Here is a 12,092-nt window from a genome sequence, read left to right as displayed (position 1 = left end):
TTTCTGTTTCCCTAAAGAGTTGCAAATAAAAGATTTTTTTTTAAATTCTGAAGTTTTGCTTTGAGTTTTGATGCATCTAGATATTGAAGGAATGTTTTCCTACAGAAAATGTAATTGTGTCATAAAGCGATAGCTACGTCTCACTCTACTTGATATTGATCAATATTTTGTACATCAATGTTTTGTCTCGCTATATCAAGTGGATATGCCTATTTCTATGTAATACCCAGTTTTATAGGGTATGCCGTTCCTGTAAGTTATCTACTGCTAGCAGTGCATATACTGTATTGGATAAAGTTGCTTGCAGAAATAGTAAACCAAATGAATCAGAATTGTACCATACCTCTGTAGATCTTGTTTTTTAAAAAATGGAAGTGTTGTCCATTAGTTTGTCAGTAATGGTGTCTGAGATCCCTGATCAGATGTATTGGTAAAAAGAGTAGGATCTCAGTAAATTAGAAAATAGTTTTGAAATACAACATACTGCTAGACGAATGGTTCTGGAATGTTTTGACTTAATCATGTATAGAAGTTTGAACAAAGTGAACAATGAAAAGAGAAAATAGTATCAGATGTGTAGATGGTGCAGCCAGCTTGTTTGAAAATGTAAAGCTATGATCAGTTAGTTATTGTGAACTAATAAACAGGAAAAATATATTAATGTGGAACCTATTTAGCAAGTACCGTGAAATATTTGGTTTTATATACTGTTCATATAATGTATTATATTTTTTCAGCTCAGTATCCTAATTATCTTATAATGCAACACACAATGGAATAAAAATAGATGTTTCATTTATGTTAAATTGCTTTTAATGTCTTTTTAAATTGTATTTTCAACAAAATGTCCATGCCTAAATGAGGATCAAATATATTGATAATTTTCTTTTCAGCGTGGATCTGATGAGCTTCTTCCTTCTGATATCACATACGGGACTCTTACGATGAGCAATCCTACTCCTGCTACTGGTATGATTAAGAATGCATTTTGTATATGCTCCTAGAAATGTTTTCTCAATAAGTTAATGTAGGGACAGATAAGGATGGTTGCAACCATTCCTGTCTATTTTTTTAAAAAAGCAGATGGATTAGAACTGTGGGGATAAGGTCTTACCTGCAAGAATAAATCAGTGACCATGTTTGCATGTATTTATTGTTTGTTTATTCCATCATATGAATTGGAAACTCTAGCATGTTTTCTTGAAGTAAGTCAAAATATGAAATGCTAGTTTCTTAGTTTATGAGATATTAACCAGAGATTGAACTGGCTGGGCTAGTGTAGCAGACAGCTGATCCCATAGTGGAAGTGGAAGTCTCAAGCATCCTCTCCCAGAAGCCCTCTTGAGTGTTCACATCCTGTTTCTGTCTCCTGTTTGTGATAGCAGCTTAGTAGTTCCTGCTTCCCCCATCTGCTTTCCAGGGAACACTTACCTGGCATCCTCTCCCTAACCTTGGTGTATATGAGTCAGAGGGCTACCACAGCCTTTAGTACCTTTCTGGCTATTAGAAGGTAAACAAAGCAAAATTATTTCAATAGTGTAATCTGTCACATAGATATTATTTGCCTAGAAACTTCAGTTCACATTTCTTTCCTGGGAAGACAGAGCTATAGAGATATTTTTTTTAAAAAAAAGAAGTAAAATGTAACCCCCTCCATTTCAACTTTAAATATGAAAATGCAAATAATTAATATTAGTAGATATTTTAATTTAATTTAATTTAATTTATCGCATTTCTGTGCCGCCCAACTCCCAAGGGACTCTGGGACTCTGTATATATCCCAGTGATCCAATTGTCAGCTGAAAGAAAAATTATAAAAGTGAATACAGTGCTCTCAGCAGACCCCCAGATAGCAATAGGTGCATACAAGTGGCATGTTTTCCTGCCAAAATAGCAATTTGCTGAAGCAAAAGGTTCATCTTGCTTCCTTATTTGAATGTACTGCAGCTTTTAATCAGCAGTTTAAGCAGAAGCTGCAAAAGAGATGATACACCCCGCCTCAAATTCAACCTCAGTCCACACTTCCTGACAAAGTGTTTTCCTTCAGTTCTGCTTCTGGTTTAGTAAAAGGACCAGTCTAATTTTTTTTCCAGCAGAAAAGCAGAGGTAACCAGACTTTATACATGACCCAGAGTGTGCATCTCTCCCCCAAGGGAATGTCTATTGTACATATGAGCCTAGGGAAATGCATATGAGTTTCTGTGCTCACAGCTTGTGCAGGCTACGATCACAACATGACGATTCATTTTCTGTTTTCCTAAATTGAAATTACCAATAGATGAAATGTTGCTTTGAGAGTTTTATGAAGTGAAGTTGTCAGAATTTTGAAGGCACTTGGTTTGGGAAAAATACCTATGTTTAACCTTGCAAATTAAATAAGGAGAGGGAAGGAAAGTGTCTGATCCACTTGAACCTTGATATAATAAAAATTAAGCATCGAAAAGTATCTTCACATATAGCAAATATTACATTTTGAATCCTCTCTGTTAACCATTTGGAATGTTGACAGAAAATGGTTTATAAAGTTCCCGCTTTGATCCCAGGACAGATTAGTCTGATACCGTCAGACACATTTATAAACCACTTCCAATTATTGTATATTCTCCTCTATAATTTGCTAGCCAGTTTCCTAGGCAGGTTGAGTAGCAAATGGAGATATTTTCATTTAAATTGGAGACCTTAGAAATGGCAAGCTATTTCCTGCAAAGGCAACCTGTGATTACTGTGCATGTGCCAGCTAAGGGATCTGGATTATGCATTTCTGGCAAAAGCTGGACAATGCTTGCTATTATATTCTTTTTCAAGATGCACTAAACCTCATCCTGGTCTGTTGGCATAGTCATGCTACTGTATATATTTTAGCAAATAGCCATAAATAACATTGCTTAATCACAGTTAATTATTTTTGGTTTTCTCATTCTTAATCTCTAGATCTTTGATCTTTTTCAGCACTGTCATTCCCTATGCCTTTGTATAAGTCCCCAAAGACAATCAAATCACTAGATCTTGTACTTGTAAATATTTCTGTAAAAGGCTACTAGTAGCTGATTCTGCTTTCATATATCTTCTTGACTGTTGATTCAGTCTCTGCAAACATGCCAAAACAAAAAAAAGTTTGGTAAAATATACTATGCAGCTTAACTGATCATAACTAGAATTGTAAATTTGTAAATTTCTTGTGTTGATTTTTTTCCTATACTAAAGCAAAAAAAAAAAGTTGAACAGACAGAAGATTAATAAGCAAACAAAGTACAAGTTACTATTGCTGATTCTAGTTAATTTGAAGTAATTTTAAAATTTGGAGTTCACATAGCAATCACACTTTGTACTATGTATTCTTTACATGCTGAAGCACTTTGTATATATGTTTTAGCTAATGGGAATGACAACAAGAAATTTAAAGGAGACAGATCTCCCTGCTCCCCTTCTCGAGTTCTTCATCTTCGTAAAATTCCAAATGATGTCACTGAAGCAGAAGTAATTTCTCTAGGTGTACCTTTTGGCAAAGTAACTAATCTCTTGATGTTGAAAGGAAAAAGCCAGGTACGTGCATGTTTTACATCATATAATCAACCACAGAAAATAATGTGTGTAATATAAGATGAATTTGTCTGATAACCTTTGGAATTACTAGACATCAGCAGTGGTACATAGGTTTTGGCTCAGGTATAAGTTAAAACATTCTTACCTGAAACTGGGAAATAATTTCTATTTCTAAATGAAACTTCATTTTTTAAAATTTTATCTATTATTACTTTGTTTCATTTTATTTTATTCAATTTGTATGGCCACTCATCTCAAAAAAGTGACTCCGGGCAACAAACAATCATAAAATAAAAATCTGAATTATAACTACAATACTAAAAATTAAATACACACAGCAGCCAAGAAAAGTTTTACAATCTTCAGACATTAACATAACCAGGAAATAAGGCCCTTTACATACTTGGGACCCCCACCTGGGCACATAAGCAGCTTTTAAGGCATTACAAAAAGGCCAAAAGGGTCAGGGCCATCCTAATATCCAGATGGAGGATGTTTCAGAGGGCAGACACCACAGCAGAGAGGCATGCTTCCTGGTTCCTGCCAGCTGACATTCCTTGGCTGGTGGGATTTGGAGCATGTCCATCTTGCCAGACTGGATTGGGCAGGTAGAAATAACTGAGAGAAGGCATTCCTCAGGTAACCTGGTTCCTGTCTTCAAGTAGTCCTTGACTTACAGCCATACTTGAGGCCAGAATTTTGGTTGCAACTTGTTTCGGTAATTAAGCAAGGCACCCAGGCGACGGCTTTGCTGAATCACTGCAATCCTGGTTCTCCTCATTATAGTCATTAAGCAACTGTAAGGCCATTATGTGGAGCACATAGTGCCGGGTGGTGGAGGTGCTTTGCAAATGAAAAGATGCATTGCAAATCATATTAATGATCCTTTTTCAAAGCATTGAAGCAGTTGCATCGTTTGGAAAGCTCTGTGGTACCTTAAAGTTTCTCATTGGCTCTTAGTACATGCAGTTTGTGTAGAGTGCACAGCTGCTTCAATTTGATGGTAGTCTCAGGCAACTCAATAAAACATCTGTGCAAATCTGCTAAAAGATTTAGCTCCTTTAATGTTTGAAAGGGGCAACTTCACCAATGCCTTGAGAACTAAATCTTTCATATACTTCACACTGCCTTATTTATTTGGAGGAGACTGGATCCTGATTTACACTCGAACATTCATTTCAATTGTGAAAAGGTGTCAGTTTTGGCATAATTATTTGATTTAAAAATAGTGTTATATTGTCTAGCCCAATGTTTCTCAACCTTGGCAACTTGGTAATACATGGTTTGCAACTTCCAGAATTCCCCCCCTGGCATGCTGGGGAAATTCTGAAGTTCACATGTTTTAAAGTTGCCAAGGTTGAGAAACACTGCTCTAGCCAATCAAATAAATAACGAGAACTTTAAATCTAATTCCAAATTAAGCCAAAAGCTAACCTAAGAAGGAATCAGAATTTAGCAGCTGCTGCAAATAATCCTATAAAGTTTATTTTTCTGAAATATAGTTCCATTAAAACTATTACCTGCTTTTTAAATCTAATTTGTAAACATTTTTGTTGTTAAAAGTTAACAGCTACTAACTACACGAATTATTTAATTGTATTTAAAATATTCAGTGTTTCAACTAAGATAAAAATACCACGATTCATGATTTGAGGCATTCTACTGGAATAATTACAAAATTTATTTTGTTTTCTGGTTACGAAAGATGTTAATTAGAAAGTACAAAGCACTGGGTAGATTTCATACAAAATGAGAAAATGTGGCTTCATACAATTCACGCCCTCCAAAGCATAGCATTGAACAAATCTCAGATCCCCTGATTTAGATGTCACATGAAATTTGATTGGTTTAATCTTTAATCTGTTATTCTTTCTTCCTGTCTACAGTAGATGAAAAGTATGGACACCATCATTTTGTATGACATTTCTCATTTTGTATGAAATCTACCCAGTGCTTTGTACATTCTAATCAACATCTTTTGTAACCAGAAAACAAAATAAATTTTGTAATTATTCCAGTAGAATGCCTCAAATCATGAATCGTGGTATTTTTATTTTAGTTGAAACACTGAATATCAGTTCAGTATTTCTTATAAGAAATCTATGTTTCTTGTATTTAAAATTTAAAAGCAAATTTAAAAAGTTTTGCAAAATCATTCCTGGTGTTGTTTTACCATTTAGAATTGATTTTAAAAAAAAAACTTCCATTAGTTTTTGGCAATGCCCTTTTGCAGCATAATATTACGCATTTAGGATTGAGGAGTAAAAGCAGACTGGCTTTACCAGTATATTTTTAAATGTTTTATTTCCATAAAAGGAGACTATGTCCACATCAGTTTGCTACATGTGTACTTGGCATAATCAAATATTGGCTTGGTCAGGTTTTACAGCTTTATCATTTACATCACTAATAAAGAACTGAGAGCCAGTTTGGTGTAGTGATTAAGCACCAGGCTAGAAACATGGGAAGTGTACATTCCGGTTCTGCCTCAGGCAGGAACCAGCTATGTGACTTTGGGCCAGCCCCTATTAACCAATCCTAGAAAGGAGGCAATGGCAAATTACCTCTGAAAACTGCAGGAACTAGTTCAGGTAGTCTTCAGAAATCAACACTAACTCAAAGTCAGACTCCCAGCTCCCACAGCCCCCCCCCCCAACCTTCTTTTAGGCAACTACATTTTAAATGAGGAAAAAATAACAACTTTTTTGGAGGGTAGTAATACTAGTGCAGTTTTTGCTACTTTATAAGTTTTATGAACTGCTGTAATTTGTATTGATTTCTGGTACCTTACAGCAAAACAGTATCATACATGACAGTGTTGCAGATGGCACCTATATGTATTACATATTTGCCAAGTTAGGGTGGTGGTTTTCCAGTCAAGACATTTCTCTATTAATTTCAGGCTTTTCTAGAAATGGCTTCAGAAGAAGCTGCTGTTACTATGGTGAACTACTACACTCCTGTTACTCCTCACCTTCGCAGTCAGCCTGTTTATATTCAGTATTCCAATCATAGAGAACTTAAAACTGACAATCTACCCAACCATGCTGTAAGTATGCTACCTCTGAGTAAAGTATATGACCTTCAAATGCAGTGATGTCTCAGCAAACTGCAGTGCTGTCGGAATGAGAACATACAAACATGACATTATCATACAAATGTTGCCATTGAATATGTGCATTCTAATTTCTGATGCAAGTAATAATTTATGGCATTAGTGTGATAATAAAGTCATGCATGTTGCATCATTTCCACCCGATGCCTGTAATTCTATATTACTAATGATGACCCACTTTTTATTATTATTACTATTATTATTATGGCCACTTCATCTTTTTTTTCTTTTTGGGATGTGTATATGTAGGATCTCAGTTTACCAAAAAGGTCATGAATTGTTATCAAGAAGTGGTAATTCTATTGCTTCAACTACTAGCAATAGACACAGTTTACATAGACTTCTGTAAAGCTTTTGATTCAGTGGTACACAACAAATTACTTCTAAAACTAAAATCCTATGGCATTTCTGGACTCCTACATAAATGGATAGCTGCCTTCCTGTCAAACAGACAACAAGTGGTCAAGATAGGAAGCACTCTATCAAACCTGTACATGTTAATAGTGGTGTTCTCCAAGGCAGTGTCTTAGATCCAACACTCTTATACTTTACATAAATGACCTTTGTGATCATATTAAAAGCAACTGTGTTCTCTTCGCTGATGATGTTAAACTATTCAACACCACCAACAATGCAACTACCCTTCAAAAAGACGTTGACTATGTGTCAGATTGGTCTAACAAGTGGCAACTTCAAATCTCAACCAACAATTGGCAAAAAAAATCAAAACATAAAATACAAATTAAATGGACATGACCTTGTAGATGACCCTCACTCTGTCAAGGACCTTGGAGTACTCATTTCTAAAGATCTAAGTGCCAAGCCCACTGTAACAACATTGGCAAAAAGGCATTAAGAGTTGTTAACCTAATCTTGCGTAGCTTCTTGTCTGGTAATTTTGTACTACTAACTACAGCATACAAAACATTTGCTAGACCAATTCTTGAATACAGCTCATCTGTTTGGAACCCGCACTGCATATCAGACATAAATACAATCGAGAGAGTCCAGAGATATTTTATGAGAAGAGTCCTCCATTCCTCTAACTGCAATAAAATACCTTATGCCACCAGACTCCAAATTTGGGCTTAGACAACTTAAAACTATGCTGACTTCAGTCTGACCTAAGCATAATACATAAAATTATTTATAACAATGCCTGTCAATGACTACTTCAGCTTCAACCACAACAATACATGAGCAAATAATAGATACAAACTCAAGGTAAACCATTCCAAACTTGATTGCAGAAAATATGACTTTAGTAACAGAGTGGTCAATGCCTGGAATGCACTACCTGACTCTGTAGTTTCTTCCCCAAACCCCCAAAACTTTAACCTTAAACTGTCTACTGTTAACCTCACCCCATTCCTAAGAGGTCTGTAAGTGGCGTGCATAAGTGCACCAGCGTGCCTACCGTCCCTGTCCTAATATTGCTTTTTACTTACTCTTTTCATGTATTCAAATTATGTTTATATTTTTACCTGTTATCTTATATATGCTTGACAAATAAACTTATGATTATGATACTTGTGGAGTTGGGAAATCATTTTACTGCTTGATGTTTCACTAACTGTTGCAGTTATGTTTATTTCCCATTCCACATAGGTTAATAATATATATATAAATATAAATAAATATGGGTTAAACAAATATATATATATATATATATATATATATATATATATATATATATATATATATATATATATATTTGTTTAACCCAAATTATGGCAGCTAATTTGAGAAGAGAAATATATTTTGCACTCTCAGATGGATGACAGTTGAAGAGAAAAGACTTAGCTATTTGATACTGGAACTGAAGATCTTTGAGGAAGAATGCATCTGGGAATATACCTGCATCAGGAGAAATGTTATTCCATTGTAGCTGGTCTGAGAATAAAATGTTAATCAGATGCTTATAAGAAATTTATGTACGTGATCCAGAACATCCCCATAGTATCTAGTTCCTATATGTAGATGATCATCTTTGCACTCAAAACAGCTATACTCCAATTACCTCAGTCACATACATATTAAAAGCAAGCTGCATGGACATATCTATTCAACACAGCAAATAGACAAAACTGGTAAAGATTTTAAGTAGTAAGCAGTGAAGACAAATTTTCTTTCAATTCAAGGGTGAAGGTCCTAATAGTATTCGTAAGAATTCTGTCCTCTTCGTTCTGTAGACCTTTTATGTATATATTATGTTCATTTGTTAGAGTACTATCTCACTTTTCATTCTGGAGCTTAAGGTGGCATGTAAAGTGCTCCCTCCTATTAATTTCCCACAACAACTTCACTAGGAGGTAGTAGGTTGGGCTGAGAGAGAAAGACTGGCCAACCAGTGAGCTTCCATAACTCTGTGGGCTTGATGTGGGTCTTGCTGACAGTCACCCCAACACCTTAACTATAGGTACTCCTTGATTTACAACATTTGTTTAGTGACCAAAGTCACAACAGCACTGAAAAATGTGACTTATGACCGGTTTTCACACTTGCAACCATTGTAGCATCCCCATGGTCATGTGATCAAAATTTGGGGACTTGGAACTGACATGTATTTATGAGAGTTCCATTTTTCCAAAGTCATGGGATCACTATTTGTAACCTTCCCAGCCAGCTTTTGATGAGCAAAGTCAATGTGGGGGGAGACTGGATTCGCTTAATGACCATATGATTTACTTAACAACTGCAGTGATTCGCTTAACAATTGTGGCAAAAAAAGTTGTAAAATGGGGCAAAACCAGTGGTGAAATGTAAAATTTGTTACTACCTGTTCTGTGGGCGTGGCTTGGTGAGGGGGAAATGGAACAGTGTGTTTAGCAGGCCTATGACAAGTCTATTTCTTGGCTACAGCAGCAACTCTCATCTGTATCCATTTTTCTTATGACTTCCTTGCGTTTTGTTGATGAGGTTGATGTAGGAGAATGGTGCTGTTGGGGTACACTTGAATAAACCTTTGAGTGAATCTTATCTTGTTTGGTTAATATTTTCAAAAGAAACAACAATTTGGAAATAGATTTACTTTACCTTATATAGCTATTCAATTATTCCAAAAGCTTAGAACATGTTTTAGATGTTTCTATAAAACTTGAGATGCAGCAGAATGAAAAATTAGTAATCTGCACTATTGCTGAGGTAGATGCAAAGAAAAAAGAGAAAAAGGAAGATAAGACTATCCCCTGGAATCCTACTGATCCCTGTAGGATTTTGTTCTGAGCATAATCTGTATGTAATGTTTTTAACATGTGATAGATATATCAAAATTTCATCTCCCTCTCAGAGAACTCAAGCTGCATTGCAAGCAGTGAATGCTGTGCAGTCTGGAGGCATGGCCCTCACAGGTGCTCCAGTTACTGAGAGTGGGCTGCCTCCTGGTCAGAGTTCGGTTCTTCGAATTATTGTGGAAAATCTCTTCTATCCTGTTACTCTAGAAGTGCTATATCAGGTATAAACAAATGTTCTTGTTATAATTATTTATTCGGATATATTTAGCATTAAAATATGGCTATTGTTGTGTTTTCCCTTTGCCAAATATCTTAAGCCCGGAATGATTGTCCTTCCTCTTAATTCAAATGAAAAAGTAATAAAAACCAATTATTTATTAGAGGATAACTTGTATGCTGTAACAGTACAACAAACAGCACTAGTGATCCAGCCAGCAGGATCATGCATATCTATTTCCTTCTCTATTTCTTGTATAGTCCATCTTAATTATTTGCTTATGAATATGAATTCAAATCAGGGAGCACAATGAACACATAATAAAGTGATTCTGTAGAATTGAAAGAAGAAACTGGAATTAATAATTTTTGTTAGATCATAGCTTTATGGTACATTTAATCCCAATACTGTATTAATGTGGATTATTATAGTGGTGGAAAGCTTTTGAATGGGCAAGGTTGCAAATATAACATCTTTCTTTGGATTATTAAAGCAGCTGTATTTTTTGCAAGGGTTGCATGGCTGCCTTGAAAGCCATTTCTGGCTATCTCTGCCTGTGTGTATACACACTGCCATTTTGTTTGCTTTTCAAAAAGGAAAGCTACTCTCCCCCCACCCCAATGAAGTTTAACAGATATTCACACACTTACATATGGAAACAGCTAGGAATAACTTCCAAAACACCTGCATAAGCCTTGCAAAGGACACAGCTGCCTTAGCAATTCAAAGAGAGATGCTATGTTTTGTGTTGCAAAGCAACCCTTTCAAAGGCTTTATGCAGCCTTGTTTTGTCATTTTACATAATGTCAGAACTGTGGTACTCGTTAGTCTTTGTTTCTTTAATGTGCTTATTTACCTTATTTACATTAAATATTGGGGGGAAAGCCTTTCAAGCTTAGGTGATATTTTCCTTGCAGCAAAACAGTAACATAACTGGCCAGTTTAACCAAATTATGTTTAATTATAATTTGTACATATTGAAGAAAAATCAGTCTTTGTTATTTTTGTTTTTATTGAGAGAACTGTTTCACTTAAGAAATTTGTTATAACCCCCAGTGTGTAACATTCTTAACATTGATACCATGTTCAGAATAAAAATTCCCGTGCCTGTAAATTTAGACCGTTGGAAATAATAATTATATCTCAAACTCCCAATAAAGTATTAATGCATGAATTGACTGTTTGAACTTTTTATTTAGATCTTCTCCAAGTTTGGAACAGTTCTGAAGATCATAACTTTTACAAAGAATAATCAATTTCAGGCCTTGCTTCAATATGCTGACCCTTTGAATGCACAGTATGCCAAAATGGTAACTTTGTGAATAGATTCCTGATATGCTTGCATTATAACAGTTTACTGCATATGAAATGCCTTATTTTTCTGGTGCTATGTTACACAAGTATTATTATGCTGCAATTTTACAGTACAGAAATAATGTTTGCAGCTCACACCAGAGCAATAATCGTTTTATACAGTTATTTCTTTACATTACAGTATCATATATTTCTTTGAAATTCAGAGACTGCATAAGAATGTGTGTGTGATGAAGGGACATAATTGTACATTATAAACATGCTTCATTTAAATGTTGGTAGGGCAATGTGCAGAACACAGCTTTCCAAAAAGGCCTATTTCATTGTCTATCAGAGATGCCTACAATTTTCTCCCATCCTTTTCCCCCCTTTACTCTGCTACTGCTGTAAATAAAAGCCAGATGCTAATGTGATTGTTCTCAGTTTTGAAATATTATTCTGGCAAGTCTTTAAGAGTGATAATAAAAACTTTTCAGAACTGCTTTGCAAGTTCTAAACAGGTGCTCCACGAAGGCTATTTGGTTAATTATTCAAATCTTTCAAATCATCTAATAGAGCTGTGCACCATTTGATAGCTATGTGTTACCAATTTGATAGCATGAGTGATGCAGCATAAGCATGGTGTGTAGTCTCAAAGAAATGCAATTTCAAAATGATGTTTGGTGTAAAG

General features: G+C 35.2%; 1 protein-coding gene across 4 annotated transcripts in view; it reads left to right on the top strand.

Moving 5' to 3' along the window:
- Positions 1–12,092, top strand: part of PTBP3 (polypyrimidine tract binding protein 3) — a 58,654-nt gene that overhangs the window by 30,919 nt on the left and 15,643 nt on the right. For all 4 annotated transcript variants that reach the window (XM_087886355.1, XM_034410597.3, XM_034410598.3 and 1 more), the window contains 5 exons: positions 894–969; positions 3,374–3,543; positions 6,446–6,592; positions 9,948–10,112; positions 11,308–11,418. In XM_087886355.1, the coding sequence (XP_087742481.1) occupies positions 945–969; positions 3,374–3,543; positions 6,446–6,592; positions 9,948–10,112; positions 11,308–11,418 (618 nt within the window). In that variant the 5' untranslated portion in view covers positions 894–944. The remainder of the gene's footprint in view (positions 1–893; positions 970–3,373; positions 3,544–6,445; positions 6,593–9,947; positions 10,113–11,307; positions 11,419–12,092) is intronic.

The sequence above is a fragment of the Pantherophis guttatus genome, chromosome 2 (genome assembly GCF_059756535.1).
Source record: "Pantherophis guttatus breed Tessera chromosome 2, ASM5975653v1, whole genome shotgun sequence".
In the NCBI taxonomy this organism is placed as follows: domain Eukaryota; kingdom Metazoa; phylum Chordata; class Lepidosauria; order Squamata; family Colubridae; genus Pantherophis; species Pantherophis guttatus.
Note: the sequence above shows the minus strand (reverse complement) of the source record. Positions and strands in the feature narration are given on the sequence as shown.